This window comes from Sturnira hondurensis, unplaced genomic scaffold, assembly GCF_014824575.4.
Source record: "Sturnira hondurensis isolate 20B ecotype Veracruz unplaced genomic scaffold, ASM1482457v3 Scaffold0008459, whole genome shotgun sequence".
Lineage (NCBI taxonomy): Eukaryota > Metazoa > Chordata > Mammalia > Chiroptera > Phyllostomidae > Sturnira > Sturnira hondurensis.
Window position 1 is genome coordinate 48,556 of NW_028081090.1, and position 19,583 is coordinate 68,138.

Consider the following 19,583-nt stretch of genomic DNA (forward strand, 5'->3'; position numbering starts at 1 on the left):
TTGTGTATGTATATTTCTTTGTATCTGTGATAGTTCCAGGTGTGTATGACAGTGATCATTTTTCTTGTTCTGGCTTCAGAAAACTTCCTTTCAGCCCTGGCTGGTGTAACTCAGTGGATTGAACGCGGGCCTGCGAACCAGATGATCACGGTTCAATTCCCAGTCAGGGCACATACCTGGGTTGCAGGCCAGTCTCCGGCAGGGGACAAACCAGAGGCAACCAGACATTGACATTTCTCCCTCTCTCTCCTTCCTTTCCCCCTCTAAAGATAAATAAATAAAAATTTTTAAAAAAGAAAACTTCCTTTCACTTGCTGTGATTCACTTCACAAACAATGGACTTTGTCTCTGTTTGATTTTTACAACTTGCAAGATACAATTTAAAAACAACTAGAAATCCCATGAAGTTATCTTTTATAGAAGTTTGACCTATATTTGTATCATGAAAAATAACACATTATTAGTTTGAGTATGATCCCATGCACGACTACAAGAATCAGGAGAAGGAAACATTACCTGAGTCCAACTCTCTGCTGTGTCATGCTAAAGGAATGACAATTTCTGCCATTAATCATTTTCTCATGGACATTCTTAGCTTTAATAAAGGTAGATAGAACATCTTATTTAAAACAACCAGTCAGTAGTCCTGATAAAGGAGATGTCATCAGGCCCTGAATTGTTCATACTTATGAAAACCAAACATTATAGTATTGAATTAAATTAGCTTGGTTTAATAGTTAGATTCTGTGTGATCAAATTGTTTAATGCCATTCTCTATGTTCCTTCTCTCATCTAGCAGGATATATCTTCATGTCTTTCTGCCTACAAATATTTAAGAAGAGAGACTCTAGAAAAATGTTAATGGGACTGTCTATTCTTATATTTTTTTCTCCCAGGAAAACAGAAATACCTGTGTGCCAGCAGAAATGATTGCACCATTGATAAATTCCGAAGGAAAAATTGTCCATCTTGTCGCCTCCGGAAATGCTATGAAGCGGGGATGACTCTGGGAGGTATGATACTTTTATTTCTTTTTCTCATATTCACTCTCCCTCATTATCTTGTTCTGTCTTTAAACCAGATTTTCCTCTTTGATCTTTCCAAGGAGGCCAGCCATGTTCTAGATAGCGGCTGACCCCTTCATTTCAACATGGCTGTCAGCCAGCTGGTGCCTTTCTTTATTCTTAACCATGCCACATCCCACTCTGGGGCCAGGCATAGGAGCAGGAGATGTGAAGGAGGGAACAGGACCCATCAGAGGGTGAGTGAGTGTGGATTTGACTATAAAAGGTTCCCCAGGGGACATACTGGTACTACCTTTATGTTGATAAATGGAGGCTAGAATGAGAAAACGAAGGAATCCAGAACAATCGCAGGTGCAGCATGACCCAGGCACAGGCTGGCCTTGAACACCCAAGAATATCCTTCAGTTAACTGCTGCCAATATTGTAGGGTTTGCCACTTAGAGAGAGAAGCCGCTTCTCTTTGGAACCTATGACTAGGCTGCCAAGCAGAGCCAATTTCCTATCCCACAACTCCTAGGGATGAACAGGCCTTTTAATCATTTCCTTTTCTTTGCAAATCTATTGATCATTTCCAAAAGCTTTTTTTACTAGCACAGTAGCTTGACAGAGGTAACATGCAGCTCTTTCAAGGGTGACCCTATCCCATCATAAGGCTCTCTGTTCCCTAGTCTGTGTCTATCATGAGCACTGTCACCATTCCGGAAGGGCTTGGCTAACACTTATATCTCACGCCCCAAAATTCCTCATTTCTTCATGTTTACATCAACTTAATGCCAGAGTCCTTTCTGCTGCCTGTCACCTCCAGAAAGACGCACCATTCATGAGAAAAGCAAGCTCATTAGTCTACTTTGATATCAAAATGGAACTTGAGGAAAGACAAGCCTATTCCTGAATGCCTAAAACTGTAGCTTCATACCTGGTTACTTATTATCAGGGTGGAAAACCTAATCACCTAGAATCCTGCTCTCTCCCTTCCTCATCTGTAGGCTAATTTAAAGCACTTGTCCATCTCTGGATTTTTGCAACATGCTCAATACCTTGTCTGCCTATGAGCATATTTATAAAAAACAACTTGTTTTCTAACTATGTCTGAGTGTTTATGTGGATAGCTATATCCTCCTCTCCTTACAGACCAAAGTACTACAAATAAATTGACCCCAGCTCAATTTGAGATGGTTTTAACAGAAGCATCTCAAGTAGTATCTAGTATTCCCAGATATGGCACACAGATGCTCTGTGAGTGGTTTTCCAGGCAGCCACATCAAATGAAACTCAAATATCTGAAGAAAATCAACCTTGTTCTTGTTTACTTGCCTTACTCCAGATAAATCACAATTGCAGCAGGGAGGAAATAATGAGACTGGGATGGGGTAGTGCAGAAGGAAAGCAAAGGGATTGACAAAGGGAGGTTTTACATACAAATGTTATGACCCCATGTGAGGTTTCTTATATGCTGAATTCTCAATTATTTAGCTATGAATTGTGTGTAAGAGATGGAGGCTCCAGGTAGAGAATCCCTTAGTTTTCCATCTGCTGATATAAATTGTATACCCACTTTGATGCCTGTAAATCCTAATGGCAAGCAAAATCCTTATAACATTTGGGTCCAAATCTTAAAATTATTCATGTCTCAGCCAACATTTTTGTTATAAAGCAGACTATAATGTAATTACAGTGAACCCCTTTGAAAAGGAGTCAATGTATCACAGATGATTTTACTACTGCTTGTAACAGACAGGAATAAATCTATAAATTTTTCAGAGAGTGGTATGGTAAATTTACAAATTGACCCATTGGATAGAGTGCTGAACATTGAGTGGGCTTCATCAACACAGTGAAAAGAAGCTGAAAAGTTCTGTAGTTGGTTTTATTTCAGCTCCATTTTTCTAATATTTACTGTGTTTCTGCTATGTACAAGGCACCATGCTAAGCAACAGAGTTTCAGGCTGGCAAACATCAAAAAATGTCCACAAGATATAAGGATACTTTATGTAATGTAAATGGCCTTGTCTTTGGAGTCAGGCAGACCTAAGTTAAAGGCCCAGCATAAGTTATTTACTCTGCCCTTTCTAAGTCTCAGTTTCTTTATCTGTGATGTTAGAAATATCACTCTCTCAGAGCTATAATGGGGATCAAATTAAATGATAAATGTGAACATCCTTGGTAAATGACAAAGTGCTAGACAAATGTGAGGGTTTATTATGAGAGTGTTGTTACTAGTGATTTATCTGGTAAAGATGTTCACAGAACTTCCCAGTTGGCTTTTACTCTGAGTTACTTGGCATGTCCTATGACATGTAATAGCTCCAACAGGCAGAGTATCACAACTCTTTGATCACCTCAAACCAAAAGTACCATCAAGATTATTTTGGAGAGGATTCTAGTAATCAAGAGAATCATATATGAGGTCTGTCCAGAAGGAATCCAGCCACATACTTTGAAAAATAGTTATATTTATTGAAGAAGATACAAGATGCAAGAAACACTATATATAGGACAATGATGCCTCAGTCACTTTCAAAGTATGCACCTTGGGACCTCACATAGTTCTCCCAATCTCCATCAGCTGCCCCATCATATTTTCCTGAATCTCACTGATGGTCTGAAACCTCTTCCCCTTCAAAGGTGATTTTAGGTTTGGGAAAAGCCAGAAGCAACAGGGCGCCAAATCTGGGTTGTTGGGGGGCTGAGTCACCTGGGTGATTTGATGCTTCACCAGAAAACTCTGCATGAGACATGATGCATGAGTGTGTATATTGTCATGATGAAGCTGCCAATCACCAGTTACCCATAACTATGGCCTTCTGAATCATCTGAATAGTTTCCGCAGAGGTATGTTCAAGATTAATGCAAAATTTGATGCAGATTTGTTGTTCTACTCTCTCAGTCATTTTAAATGCAGCAGACACACAGTGCACATGCTCACTCAGTGGCATCTACCACCCCCACTGACTAGTACAGTGAGATCATTATTGTTCATGCATGTGCATTCCAGTGCACTCTCCTTGGTTGCCAGGTCATATTGATATCTCACAAACCATTCTCATTATATTAACAATGGCTGGACATTTTGGACAGACCTCATATTATGTTCATGTACCATGCAGTAAGAACCCAAGTATTTACCTCTTAAACACCATTGTTTGAAAAACAAACATTTCCACTTTTTTAAACTTTCGTCTACATTCCTTGCTTCCCTGTTGCAAACACTTCAGTTTATTGTTAACTTTCAAATTCAGTATATCACACCTTTACTCAAACAATGGAAAAAGTAAAGAAACCATCAATTCAGAGTGGCCTTTCTGAATTCTTTAGCAATAGACTTCACTTTTTATAATACTTTAATTTTGCATACACATTTTGATCACCTTGAAGGATAATTCCTGTAATTCAGTTTTATTTTTACCATCACTCAGCTACAAATTGTGTAATATATTCCAAAGCAGAAACTAGGGATGTAGCCTTGGACAAGTCTCTCCTCTCCGCTGAGACTCAGTTTTCCCATCATAAAATTGGCATGGTGGGCTTTACCAGGAACCTTTCTGGCACTGCCATTTGTGATTTTATCTCTTAGGTCACCGAGAAAGGATTTTAAGTTTATCAGTTCTTTGTTTGGATTGTCTGTCCACTGCTTCCAGAAGTATAGAGTGCTTTGACCTGCAGAGTAATTTTAGCTATCTCAAGTCATGCCAAAATAAGATATATTATGTGTCTAAAAGTAGACTGGATAGATTATTGAGGGAGTGAAGGCCAGAACTGTCATTCTATCTTAAAGAAGCTGGTACTCAGCAGCTGATGGCTACTTGGTCTTCAGGACTCAAAGTCTCTAATTTGGTTTTCTCTATAAATGTCCCATCTACTATTTGGTGGTGAGATCTCTGAAACTCAGAGATACCTAAAACACATACCCCTTTCCTTCCTGCTTCTAGTCCTATCTACATATTCATTGCTTTTTTTTTTCATAGTACCACTTGATGTTTATGAAGGGATCCTGGAGGTGACTGGATTCTCAGGGTAGTTTCCTTGAAGACTACCTCCAGGTTTTCAGCTTCCCATCCATGACAAGGATAGGCCTTTCTTTGTACTTGGTTCATTGCTGGCTGCTTTTGAAAAATCATATATTGCTAACTGCTTCAATAATCAAATCCCTTGCCTACTTTTCACATAAGAAAATATAAAAATTTTCTTAAAATATTTAAGTAGGCATTTTGGAGGCATTTATAAAAATATAAATATAACTCTAGAAAAGGGCCTTCTCTCCAGTGAACTAGTTGTGGTTTTTTTTCATAGCCTATAATTAGAATAATGCACAGGCATCTCTCATTTTTCTCTGCACTTCTTAAGGATGTGCTCTCAGTTTCCAAGATGGAATGAGAAAGAGATAATTCATCTTATCTTCCATCTTCTCCTCTGACCCTTCCCTCCTTTTCACTTTCCCTCCCATTCCCTCATATACGTTATTTATTTTTGTGTTTTGTAACTCTTGGGTTCTCAGCCTTCAATAAATGGTATTTGGTCCCTGCTACTTTCTCCTTTCTTGGACCAAGGAAGATGGTAGATACTTTAAAATTTCAGGTAGCAACCAAACTCCAAAGTAGGAGAAGAAACACGAATACTTAAAGCATGTGAGAATCTGAGGTGTACACCATTTTCTTCAGGGGTTATTCTATAATATTTGAGAATCATCTTTTCTACTAGGAGATTGAACTCCACATCTGAGACCTAAACCTGTTAACAGATCTACAGGTTTTAACAACTTCTACAATTCTCTAGTTGAAAGTATGGCTTAGAGAGCCCTTGGCCATGATCTGATGCTGTTATGGATACTTTTGTTTCCAGTATTGAAGACAGTCTGGGTGTCAGACCTTTCATCATTTTCCATGCTCAAGAGCAGCCCAGTATTGATACTTCTGTATCACATGTCCTGTATGCAAGAGAATGATTTCAATGCCAAAGTACTATTCATGGAATGGTTCTTCAGCAGACAAGTTTTACTGTATTTATTTATCCATTTATTTATCTATCCATTCTTCTAACAAGCCAACTAAATAGCCCTTCTATCTTTTTATCTATTCACTCATCTATGTATTTGTTTAAACAAATATTTATTGAGTTCCAACTATGTGCTAGCCATGATAGTAGGCATTTTAGAGGATTGGAGATGAATAAGATATGGTCCCTGCCCTTAAAAAGTTAAACAAGGGGAAAAATAGTGATTATGAGTATACCTTAATCTTAAAGGATAAATAAGAATGACTATAAAGATGTTGAGTGAGACAGACAGGAAATGGTATTCAAGGCACAGGGCAGAGAGACATAAAAATGCATTGAAGGTTTGATGAATAGCAAGTAGTTTAATATGGTTAGATCTTGGGCAATTGGGAAGACAGGCTGAAACCACATTAAAAATGGATGTGGTTATTGCTTCTAGGCCTTTGGCTAAGATCAAGTGTAAAAACAGATGTGGTTATTATGCTAAAAGGTTTGGACTTCAGGCAGTTGAAGCTCTATGGCATGGGATAGACATATTCACATATCATTTTGTTTATTTGCTTATTTGTTTTTAAAGATAATTAGTGGCAACATGAATGCTGTATAGGTGAGGGGTTAAATTGTAGAAAAAGAGATAGTAGGCCAGGGAAAGAGAGAGAGGGAGAAAGGGACGGGGAGAGAGAGAGAGAGAGAGAAATCTGTAACATTAAGTTCGCCAAACACCTGGGATTGTAGCCTTTGGTCCTGGGGTTAGGTTCACATAAACCAGTGTTTTCCCATGTGGGTTCTAAGAAAACTAGTTCCATGAAGTGGTCCACAAAAAAATGATTTCTATAGTCAAATAAGTTAATAAAACTTGACTATTAGGCTCCTTCTCAAGATGATTTACTGTTCATGTTTACATTTTACAAACCTCAAATACTGCAATAAAGTGAGGAGCTTAGTAACTCAGGATTCCCAAATTTAATTCAACCACAGAACCATTTTTCACATAACACCTGTTAATATCCTACAAAAGTACTGTATTCTGGAATATATTTTGAACAACTTGGGTATGTATAAATATTCTATCCTCTAGGCAGACAATACACCTAACCTAGGTCATTCCATTTTTCAGAAGTGCATGTGAAAAAGGAAATCTTACCTTTTGATACAGCATGGATGAACCTGGAGAGTATTACGCTAAGTGAAATAATCCAGTTGGTGGAAGACAAATACCATATGTATGATCTCACTTATATGTGGAATCCAATGAACAAAACGAACAAAATAGAATCAGAGGCATGGATACATAGTACAGACTGACAGCTGTAGGAGGGGAGTGGGTATGGGGGACTGGATGAAAGAAAGCAGGGATTAAGCAAAGAATGTGTATATAATCACCATGAAAAATGGCATGGTGATTATATATTCTACCTTTTGCAACAGCATGGATGGACCTGGAAGTTTTTATGCTAAGTGAAATAGCTCAGTCAGTCATGGAAAGATAAGCACCATATAATTTCATTCACATGTGGAATCTAATAAACAGAGTAAGCTAACAAACAAAATAGAAACAGTCTTATAGATACAGAGAATAGACTGACAACTGTAAGAGGGGAGGGAGATTGAGGGGCTGGGTGAAAATAGTAAAGGGATTAAGCAAAAAAAAAAAACCCTCATAGACAAATACAATACTGTGGTGATTACCAGAGTGAAAGGGGGATGGAAGGAAGTAGAAGAGGATAAGGGGGTATAAATTGTGACAGAAGGAGACTTGACTTGGGGGAATGAACACATAATACAGTGTACAGATGATGTATTATAGAATTATCCATGTAAAACCTATATAATTTTATTGACCAATGTCACCCTCAATTAATTTAATTTTAATAAAAAGAATGCCTCATGATCAAGAGCAGATCATTCTCACCATGTCTCAACCAGCATGCACCAATGGCTACTAAAACCATTAAAGTAAACCATGTTGGGTCTGTAGTATTATTATACACAAAGAATAGGATGCAATCTGGGCCAAAACGGGGTTATTGTCCAAGTCATGTCACAGGCACAGGTACATATTCCTGACCCAAGGAACATGCTAGACAAATTATTTCTCAGAAATATAATGACTTTTAGCATCATACAGAGTGATGACTAAATATTTTGGATATCTAGACATTCTTTGCTAAAGTCTAACAGTTCTTTTGTTTATTCTGTGAGCATAATTCCAATATCTACCCAGAACCTCATCATGGAGCTACCACATGACCTCATTGCTAAAGTAGGAGGCCTAGAAATCACCTGTTTGTAGAATTTGGGTACCACTGCCTACCCAATGATTGAATCCCCTCTATCTCCAGTGCAGCAAGCAGCAGAGTATCATAAAAATCAATAATGTGGAACTCAGTTATTGGGAGTTTCTCCCTCCTCCTTTATTTCCAAGATTAGAGTGCTAAAAGTTTTCAGATTGGAGATGCAAACGGTAAGTTTCAATTCTGAGAAGTGCTACTCCCCCACCACACACACGTACACAATTCTCAGATAACTGAGTACTCCTACAGATCTATACAACTGAGACATGCACATAAGAGCAGAATCGCCCTATAAACTTTGAAATCTATTGTCACAATATATGACTCAGCACTTACAACCTGTTTTCCCCAGTTTTATCAACATAATGATATATAACATTGCATTAAAAGTGTGCAACAGACTTCCTGCCAAGATGGAGGTGTAGGTGGAAACACTGTACCTCCTCGCACAACCAAGTTTATGAACAACAATATTTAAAAACCAGAACGCAACCAAAACAGAGAGAAAATTAAACTGTACCAAAGTTCAACAACCAACCATTCATCCAGACTGGTAAAAGGGGTGAAGTCAGTGGCTGGTGGAGCAGGGTCACGCAGGAAAAAGCATCGGACTGACCCAGGCACACAGGCACCGGTTGGCAGATCCCAGGCGTGGGGTGGCAACGGGCAGACCCAGTGAGGGTGCAAGGGGGCTGGCTGACCATGGTCACATATTCATGCACAGGTAAACCAGGCAAAGGACTGAGCAGTGAGATGTACCGTGTAACCCAGGGCACCAGCACCAGGAAATAAAGCTGAAAAGCACAAAATGGAAAGACTTACCTGGGTCAAGGTGCCGGGAGAGGCTCCTAGGCTCACAGAGAGTTCATTGGAGAGACCCACAGGGTTCTGAAGGATGCACAAGTGCACACATCTGGGAACAAGCACCAGAAGGGCCCAATTTGCTTGTGGGAAGCAGCAGAGGGGACCAAAATTCGAGAGAGCAGAAGAAAACACCATTGCTCCTCTATGACCCTACCTCCACATATAGCGTCACAACCCAGCGACCTGGGTTGCCCTGCCTTGGTAAACACCTAAGGCTCTGCAGCTCATACATAACAAGCACAAACAGAACAAAACATATGGTTCACAAAGAAGAACAGCTCAAAGCCCCAGAGCCAATACTTCTAAGCAACAAAGAGATAGCCAACCTATCAGGTGCACAGTTCAAAACACGGGTAATCAGGATGTTCACAGAACTGGTTGATTTTAGTCACAAATTAGATAGAAAAATGAAGGTATCACTAAGTGAAATGAATAAAAAGGCACAGGGAACTAATAATGGAAAGAAAACTGGGACTCAAATCAAGGGAGTGGACCAGAAGGAAGAAACAAACAAACAAAAGAATGAAGAAACAAGAATTCAAAAAAATGAGGAGAGGCTTAGGAACCTCCAGGACATCTTTAAATGTTCCAACATCCGAATTATAGGGGTGCCAGAAGGAGAAGAGGAAGAGTGACAAGTGGAAAAGTTATTTGAACAAATAATAAAGGAGAACTTCCCCAATCTGGCAAAGGAAATAGACTTCCAGAAAATCCAGGAAACTCAGAGAGTCCCAAAGAAGGTGGACCCAAGAAGGAACACACCAAGGCACATCATAATTACGTTAGCCAAGATGAAAATGAAGGAGAGAACTCTAGAAGCAGAAAGAGATAAGGGGACAGTCACCTACAAAGGACTTCCCATCAGACTGTCAGCGGATTTCTCAAAAGAGACCTTCCAGGCAAGAAGGGGCTGGAAAGAAGTATTCCAAGTCATGAAATCCAAAGACCTACATTTAAGATTCCTCTATCCAGCAAAGCTTTCATTTATAATGGAAGTACAGATCAAGTGCTTCTCAGATAAGGTCAAGTTCAAGGAGTTCATCATCACCAAGCCCTTATTATATGAAATGTTAAAGGGACTTATCTAAGAAAATGAAGATAAAAAATATGAACAGTGAAAGGACAGCAAACTCACAGTTATTAATAACCACACCTAAAACAAAAGCAAACTAAGGGGACAGCTAGATCAGGAATGGAACCACAGAAATGGAGATCACATGGAGGGTTATCAACAGGGGAGTGGGAGGAGGAGAAGGGGGGAGAAGGTACAGAGAATAAGTGGCATAGATGGTAGGGAGAAAATAGACAGGGGAGGGCAAGAATAGGATGGGAAATATAGAATCTGAAGAACTTGTGACACATGTACATGAGCTAAAGGGGGAGAATGGGGGGAGTGGGTGTCCAGGGTAGAGGTGAATGAAGGGGGGGAAATGGGACAACTGTAATGGCATAATCAATAAAACATATTTAAACAAACAAAATAAAAAATAGAAGTGTGCAACATAATTATTTCATATATGTCACTATATACATTATGAAAATATATATCTATATATCACCACAATAATAGGGATTTAGTAAGCATCTATATTATCATGCATATTTACAATTTTTTTTTTCCTTGAGAACTTTTAAGGTCTATTCTTTTAGCAACTTTTAAACTTGTTAACTATAGTATTGTTAACTATAATCACAGGCTGTACATAACAGCCTTAAAATGTAATTATAACTAAGTTTGTACTTTATAACTACTTTCACCCATTTCCCCACCCTCTAATCTACACCTCTGGTAACTATAAATATCTTTTCTATTTCTATGAAGTCAGTTGCTTTCTTTTAGATTCCACATCATACCGTATTTTTCTTTCTCTGTTTGATTTAGTTCACTCACCATAAAACTCTCTAGGTCCATCCTTGTGTTGCAAATGGCAAGATTTCCTTTTTATGGCTGAGTAATACTCTATTGTATTTGTATGTATATATCACATTTTCTTTTTTAAAAATATATTTTATTGATTATGCCATTACAGTTGTCCCATTCCCCCCTTCATTCCCATCCACCCTGAACACCCCCTCCCCCACCATCCCCCCCCCTTTAGTTTATGACCACGTCTATCAATTTCTTCATATTCTGTATTTCCCCTACTATTCTTGATCTCCCCCCTATTTTCTACCTACCATCTATGCTACTTATTCTCTGTACCTTCTCCCCCCTTTTCCTCCTCCCACTCCCCTGTTGCTAACCCTCCATGTGTTCTTCATTTCTATGGTTCCGCTCCCAATCTAGCTGTCCTCTTGGTTTGCTTTTGTTTTAGGTGTGGTTGTTAGTAACTGTGAGTTTGCTGTCCTTTCACTGTTCATATTTTTTATCTTCTTTTTCTTATATAAGTCCCTTTAACATTTCATATAGTAAGGGCTAGGTGATGATGAACTACTTTAACCTGACCTTATCTGAGAAGCACTTCATCTGCCCTTCCCTTATAAATGAAAGCTTTGCTGGATAGAGCAATCTTGTAGGTAGGTTCTTGCCTTTCATGAATTCGAATACTTCTTTCCAGCCCCTTCTTGCCTGGAAGGTCTCTTTTGAGAAATCAGCTGACAGTCTGATGGGAAGTCCTTTGTAGGTGACTGTCCCCTTATCTCTTGCTGCTTCTAGGATTCTCACCTTCATTTTCATCTTGGCTAATGTAATTAGGATGTGCCTTGGTGTGTTCCTTCTTGGGTCCACCTTCTTTGGGACTCTCTGAGTTTCCTGGATTTCCTGGAAGTCTATTTCCTTTGCCAGACTGGGGAAGTTCTCCTTTATTATTTGTTCAAATACGTTTTCCACTCATGGCTGTTTCTTTTCCCCTTCTGGTACCCCTATAATTCGGATGTTGGAACATTTAAAGATGTCCTGGAGGTTCCTAAGCCTCTCCTCATTTTTTTGAATTCTTGTTTCTTCCTTCTATTCTGTTTGGTTGTTTCTTCCTTCTGGTCCACTCCATTGATTTGACTCCCACTTTCCTTTCCATCACTATTGGTTTCCTGTGCATTTCCCTTCATTTCAATTAGTTTAGCCTTCATTTGTTCCTCTAATTTGTGACTAAAATCAACCAGTTCTGTGAGCATCCTGATCACCAGTATTTTGAACTGTGCATCTGGTAGGTTGGCTATCTCTTGGTTGCTTAGAAGTGTTGGCTCTGGGGCTTTGAGCTGTTCTTCTTCTTGAGCCATAATTTTTTGGTCTGTTTCCACCTGTTACATATGAGGGACAGAGCCTAGGTGTTCACCAGGGTGGGGCGAACCAAGTTGCTGGGTTGTGACGCTGTATGTGGGAGCACGGTCAGAGGGAGCAATAGTGCTTGTTCCTCTCTCTCAGATTTTGGTCCCTTCTGCCACTTCCCACAAGCAAATTGGGCCCTTCTGGTGCTAGTTCCCGGGGGGGGGGGGTGGGCTTGTGTTCACTCTAGGACCCTGTGGGTCTTTCCAACAAACTCTCCTGTGAGGCTAGGAGCGTGTCCCAGCACCTCAACCCCCGAAAGTTTTTCCAATCAATGCTTTTATGCTTTATTTCCGGTTGCTGGGGCCCTGGGTTGCATGGTCTGTCTCACTGACTGTTTTTAAACCTATCTGGCTTCTCTGTGTGCAAATGCGTTTCTGCGGTCAGCCAACCATCTTGCGAGCCTCACTGGGGTTTTTGTTCCTGTGCCCTCCCTGGTCCACTAACCAGCACCTTTTCCTGCCATGATCCCTCTCTGCTGGCTGAGGACTCCACCCCTCTTACAGGTCTGGATGAATGGTTTGTTGTTGTCAGACTTTAGTACAGTTCAATTTTCTGTCTGTTTTGGTTGCGTTTTTGTTTCTAAATCTTTGTTGTCTTTAAATTTGGTTATGCAAGGAGGCACAGTATTTCCACCTACACCTCCATCTTGCCTGGAAGTCCTCAAAGTTTTTTTATCCATTCGTCTGTCAATGGACACTTAAAACCTCTGTGGTTTTTATAATTTTGAGGGTTTTTTTTAAGAGGCCCCGTGGTATAGTGGAAATAGCATGATAGGCTTAAGTACAGACAGGCTTTTTTTCTAGTCCTTCCTCTGCCACTTACTATCTTGATGGCCTTGGGCAAATGATTCAAACTGTCTGAGATTCAATTTCTCCAACCACACTATGAGAATAATAAAATCTTCTTTGAAGAATTGTAAATTTGTAAAGAAACTGGTACATACAAGCATACAATAAACATCACTGTTCCCTCGAAACATATTTCATTTTCTTGACTATTTTACCACTTTTTTACTTTAATTGTTGTTCAAGTACAGTTTTCTGCCTTTTATTCCCAACCCAGCCCAACCTCCAGCCCTCTCCACCTCCCTCCCATTTCCAACCCCGCCTTGTTTTTGTCCATGTGTCCTTTATACTTGTTCCTGTAAACTCTTACCATTTTCCCCTGAAATTCCCTCCCCTCTCCTCTCTGGTCACTGTCAGCCTGTTCTCTATTTCATTGTCTTTTGTTATTATATTTTGCTTGTTTGTTTATTTTGTTGATTACGTTCCTGTTAAAGGTGAGATCATATGGTACTCATCTTTCATCACCTGGCTTACTTTGCTCAGCATGATGTCTCTAATACAGTGGAGTTTGCCCTCTACTGGCCAGTGGGTATGGCAAATATTTTTTATTTATTTTTTTGTCTTGTTGTTCAATTACAGTTGTCTCCATTTCCCCCATTACTCTCCTCTGCCCTACCCATCCCCCCACATTTAATCCTCCCTCCCCCACCACCATCGTACCCTTATACATGTTCCTTGACTTGACCCTTCCCCTTCTTTCCTTATTTTCTCCCTCCCCCCTCCTCTCTGGTCACTGTCATCTACATGCTCCCAGTCACTACCGGAACCCAATCTCTCTCTGCTATTATAGTATTACTTTTGGTACTGGTTCTTTGTTCTATAGTCTCTGAGTCAGCCTTGAATCAACCCTAGATCACCATCCTCCAGTTGGTCACGTACATATCTGATGACACATTATAGGGAAAAAAGCATACTTCTCTCTAATTGTAGTTGTCAAGTGAACTTGAATGTGGAAAGATAGAGATTATATCTCTCAATTTCTCCAGACCAAACTATCTGGGATAGCATATTATATATGTCATAGTCTGTCTCTGAGAGTGTGCTTTTAGAGAACTATGGTTAGAGGTAAATAATTTTTCTAATCATCAAAACTGATGATACCCCATATCATGTACTTAACTGAGTATCCCACTTATAAAATTTCCACTTAAAATCCTTGAGTTTTTAAAGTGTAATTGCAGCAGAAATATTTTACTGTTGTTTACTTTTTCTGTGAGTGCTCCAAAATCCCTCAGTTGCTCTTGAAAGAGTAAAATGATATCATAGGCAATATTTTTCAAAAGTAGTAGGCAGAAAACTTAAAGTACACAGCACACAATAGGTTTTACATACAAAAGCAAGTATTTTCCAAGTATAACAATTTATGGAGAAAAGCTCATTTGAACTCTTTAAAAACATTTTACTTTGCTTTAAGAAGTGTGCCACCTGTTGTTATGAATAGTAGGATGTATTCCTTAAGATCACAAATGTATGTAAAACATTTTATTACTATACTGAGTTTACATGTAGAAAGTTTACCTGAGCAGATGCTTTTATAGAGACTTATGCACATTCTCTGGGATTATGTTTGTATGAAGTAGAACTAAGGGGGGAAATACACAGCCACCCAGAAACCAGTAGAATATTCAGATTGTCTATTATTAATAATAATTCCATGACAATCTATATGTAGAAAGTAAACTGGAAATGGCATTGCCACCCTGAATCGTGTCTTTTGAAATGAGGTGCCATTCTCCTCAGCCCAGATAGCCTTTGCTATATTTTTTAGATCTCTTAAGCCAAGCATAGAAATGCCTTTTTTTCCTGTTTAATGCCCCCATTGGACCAATGGTTCTGAGACTGACATGAAAATTTATTGTTGAGGGATATTTCAGCCTTCTAGCAGTCAGCAATTACAAAAAAATGTAAGCACTAATCCTGAAGAAATCACCTGTAGAAAACTTGGACTGGCATTTGGAACTAAGAAGAAAATCTGAATCTTGGCCAAGACAAAAGGTCACCAGTCCCAGCCTGCACAGTGTGGTATGTCATGCTGGCCACAATAAAACTGAAAGAGACTGAGGTCTCTCCACAGGGTGGAAAATGAGGCATGGAAGCTTTGATTAGTGAGCTGTTAGGCACGCAGACATTAATTTTAAAGCATTCTCATCTCCAAGCTGAATAATAATGCTTGTAATATTATGGGATTGTTTGGCTACTGCAAGAAATTCAGAAGACTGAATAGAGAGTCTTTGTTGGGCTCTGAGTGTCTATAATGAGACTGTTAAATGCCACCTTCTTTCTCTTCATCCACATCTTCCCTCCCCCACCCCCTGCCTAATTCTTACCCACTGTGTACAGAGAGGCAAACACAAAAATATATAAAAGTTCTGTAGTATATTTGTCAATAAAGCAGAAAAGAATGGGAAAAACAACTCCAAGTAGAGAATTTTCCATATCTCATCTCACCTCTGTCTTATAGGTATGTAGGAAAAGAGAATAGAAAACCCCCAATACAAAATGGTAGCCACCTTCTCTCCCCAGTTTTGCATGCTGCCTCCTTTCAGAGGAACTGACTTATGCATCTGTTTATCAGGCCTTCTAGGTGCATGCCCACCTTTAGGTTGCTACTTTCAGCAGTGTTACTTTTTCATGTTAGAAAAATTCCAGGTTGACAACTGCCAGCATCTCAAAATGACCAGATACTAAAGAAATGCAACCTGCCTCATGAAGAATGAAGGTTCTAGAGGTCTAGTGAATAGCCCAGAAACACCTGGAACTGGGTGCTACTCTGTTAGCTGACAACTTTCCCCCGTTGGGCTGATGGTGTTTCCGTACCTCACAGTGACGTTTTAAGGACTAGCTCTAGAAGTAGTAGCAGTTACCATATATGTAATCATATCATGGTTGTTGTTTTCTGTAATATGATTTGGTGTTAGTAGAGTGCTTTTTTATTTTTCTTTATCATATGCGATGGCAGCCAGGCACTGACTCAAGTAGATACAGTGAAGCTGTGGCTCAGCTGCCTACTTTCCACAGTATGCTGCTGGGAAGAACCTTTGTTGATGGAACTGAAGGTGCTACCTTTAACAAGAAGCCACTGTGCTTATCTGAGGCTCCTGTGTCCATTTTTCACTTGATCGTTAGGCAATTCATGAGTTTTCCCTTAACTCCGTTCTGCTGGACCACTGCCAAGTACCCAGATCTTACCCTCAGGCCCCATCACTGAGTGGAAGGTCATAGCTGGTCCATAAAAGTTGAGTAAACAAGAGCCCTATTTCCACCTCCCAAGAAGCCAGCCAACCCCTCCTGAAACAGACTAAGAGACTAGAGTCAGATGGTTTTTCCCCCTATTCCTAAAGTCAAGGTGGCTCTGTTTTCAGGAGCATACACACACTTGACTCTTTTGGAAAGAGGAAGGCAAAATATAACAACTACTGCCTACTTTTCTTGTTTCCTATTGAAGTTAGGATGATGGAAGAAAGTGGATCAGGCTATGATCAGCCATCATAATTCCACACTCCTCTACTTCTCACTCACACCATATTCTTCCCTCTCCACCAGGTGTGAGGCCCCATTCTTCTACCAAACCAAACTCAAACTTTGCATTGACATAAGAGGAGAGGCACTTAGAATTTGAAATAGCTTGCTATGCTATCTCTGCCCCAGAACCTCCATGTTAAACCAGTTTCAACAATGGCCAGGTGGCTCAGCCATTGCAGTATCATTCCATACACCAAAACATTGGATATTTCATTCCCAGTCAGGGTTGTGGTTTGATTCCTTGTCAGGACACGTATCACAGGCAACTGATTGATATTTCTCTCTCACATCTCTCTCTCAAATTAATAAAGATATAAAAAAATAAAAAATAAAGCCAGTTTCATTCTAGTGGATGCAGAGTCCGTAAGTCCAGAAGTAGTCAAATATGAGAGTCAGAAGCACTCTCCATGCCTTGCCTTGGGCTTGCATTTTCAACCACCTTCCCTCTCCAGTCTTAAACAACACACACACACACACACACACACACACACACACACACACACACACACATCTCTGTATCTATCTAGCCCCATGACATCTCTCCTTTTTGAAAAGATTTTATTTATCTTTAGAGAGAGGAGAAGGGAGAGAGAAAGAGAGGGAGAGAAACGTCAATATGTGGTTGCCTCTCACATACCTCCTACTGGAGACCTGGCCCACCACCCGGGCATGTGTCCTGACTGGGAATTGAACCAGTGACCCTTTTGTTCCCAGGCTGGTATTCAATCCACTGAGCCAGCCACAGCTTCTCTCTCCTTCTTACTCAGCAACATTCTGGAGAAAAGCCAAAAAAGGATTGCAGGAGGCAGGGAAGTTCCCCTCTTTGGGACAGAATTTTAATCTCCAGGCCAGCAAGAGCTTCCCTAAGGTGGATAGAAAGTCTAATGTGTTTTATTTTTAACTACTTTCTATTTGTTTGAATGTTGCATATTTCTGCTAGTAGGTTTTCCTTTAATAAAACCATTAATACACCAATGGTATTTTCTTATTTACAACAGACTGACAGAATTAATGCTGTTAACATTGGGCCTCTTTTTATTTTTCTTTTTTCTTTTTTTTTCCCCTCTCATTTGCTTTCCAGGTCATCCTGACCTGTTCAGCTTAGACTGTTTCACATTTGTTTTTTATGTCAGTTTAAATGTAATTGTAAAAGCATGTATGCTCTAAATTCATGAAGTTACTTTTTCCAGTGAAAAAGCTTGTTGTGTGAAAGCATTTCCAAGCTTTTTGGTAATGATCTTATGCCCCTCACCCAGGATGGCATCTGGACAGTAAGCCCCTTTCTTCTGGCTCAGTAGTCAAAGAGAGACTTGAAAATGATTTCTGTCAGATCCTGTGCTTTGGCAAGGATATGCAACATTGCATATCATTCTATTATTAATTATATTACTCTTTCATGAGCTAACAACCATTAGACTAAATAGTCTAACACAAACCTTGAAAGATAAATATTTGATATTCTATTCCCTAGCTATTCCTTTGACTCAGAATTAAGAATGGGGGTACATGGGGAAGATCAAGGACCCTTCTTGCCTGAGACAGTTTAACCTACACTTATTAGTGTATACTTAGATTTACGTGTACATGTAACTAATGTCTCACTCCATATATGCCAAGGACTGGCTTTGTTTCCAGTCTCCTGTATCTTTCCTAGTTCTTCAACACTCATCTCCAACTGACCCTTCTCCCCACTAACATGTTATTCAAACTCATAAACTGTAAAGAGTACTGCCCTTGAAGTCAGGAAAGCTAATTCTAGTTTTTGCTCTACTACTATCTGGCTTTGTGAACCTGGGCAAGACTTAGCATTGGTCTTTAGTCTACTTACCTTGTTTAAGGATTGGGTTGGTTGGGAGATCCAGAACACACAAGATTTGATGCCTTCAAATATTTCCTTGGCAATGTAACCTATTCTTCAAATGAAATCTGACATTCCCAAATGTAGATACAGAATAAAGCACTTCTGCTCTGTTTTGAAAGAAGGTGGAGTTATTGGAAGTGCATGTTGAGGCCCACTTTATCTCTTCTCTGTGGCACTAAAGAAACTTGTAGAACGCTTGGGGCACTACTATTATACTAGTTTGATGTCTGGAAAGCCTCCCACACTGATTATCTCCTGAAATTAATTTAAACTCCTGTGGAAATAATATGTTTTATCAGTTAGATTTTTCATAAACAGGTTTACCTGCTTGAGATAAAGGGATGAAGTGGAGCAATGTAGAGCCTCGCAACTAGCAAGAGTAAAAGACATCATTTACTGACCTGCAGAATTTCTTCTGTGTTAAGTATATAACATACATTATCTTATGGAAAGTTACAAAACTCTGTGAAGTAGATGTTATTATCATCTTTGGATTCTGAAACCTGTCAGTTTGTCTTTCTACCTCTGGTTTCAGACCAGCTTTGGCAATTTTTCAGAATGCTTTCTAGCTGGAGATTCATTCTCGGAAAATATCACAACCTTCCCATTGGCATGCACTTTTACAGAATTCAGAGCACTTTAACCAAAATCATCTAATTTCCTTCCAATAATAGTCCTATGCAGTAGTCGGGTCAGATTGTCACCATTATACAGAGAAGAAAACTGAGGTTCATGAGAAATTAAAGGTTATGTTCAAGGTCATACATGTAATATTGAATACCACCATCTTTTATTTATTTGTTTGTTTGTTTGCTTACTTATTTATTTAGTTATTTTTAGAGAGAGGGGAAGGGAAGGAGAAAGTGGGAGAGAAACATCAATGTGTGGTTGCCTCTCACGCATCCTCCACTGGGG

The 19,583-nt window shown here is 39.5% G+C and overlaps 1 protein-coding gene across 1 annotated transcript in view; it reads left to right on the top strand.

Moving 5' to 3' along the window:
- Positions 1 to 868: 868 nt before the first annotated feature.
- Positions 869 to 19,583, top strand: part of AR (androgen receptor) — a gene marked incomplete at its 5' end in the record, with an annotated part of 44,840 nt that continues 26,125 nt past the window's right edge. The window contains one exon of the mRNA XM_037054967.1: positions 869 to 1,013. Coding sequence (XP_036910862.1) covers positions 869 to 1,013 — 145 coding nt within the window. The remainder of the gene's footprint in view (positions 1,014 to 19,583) is intronic.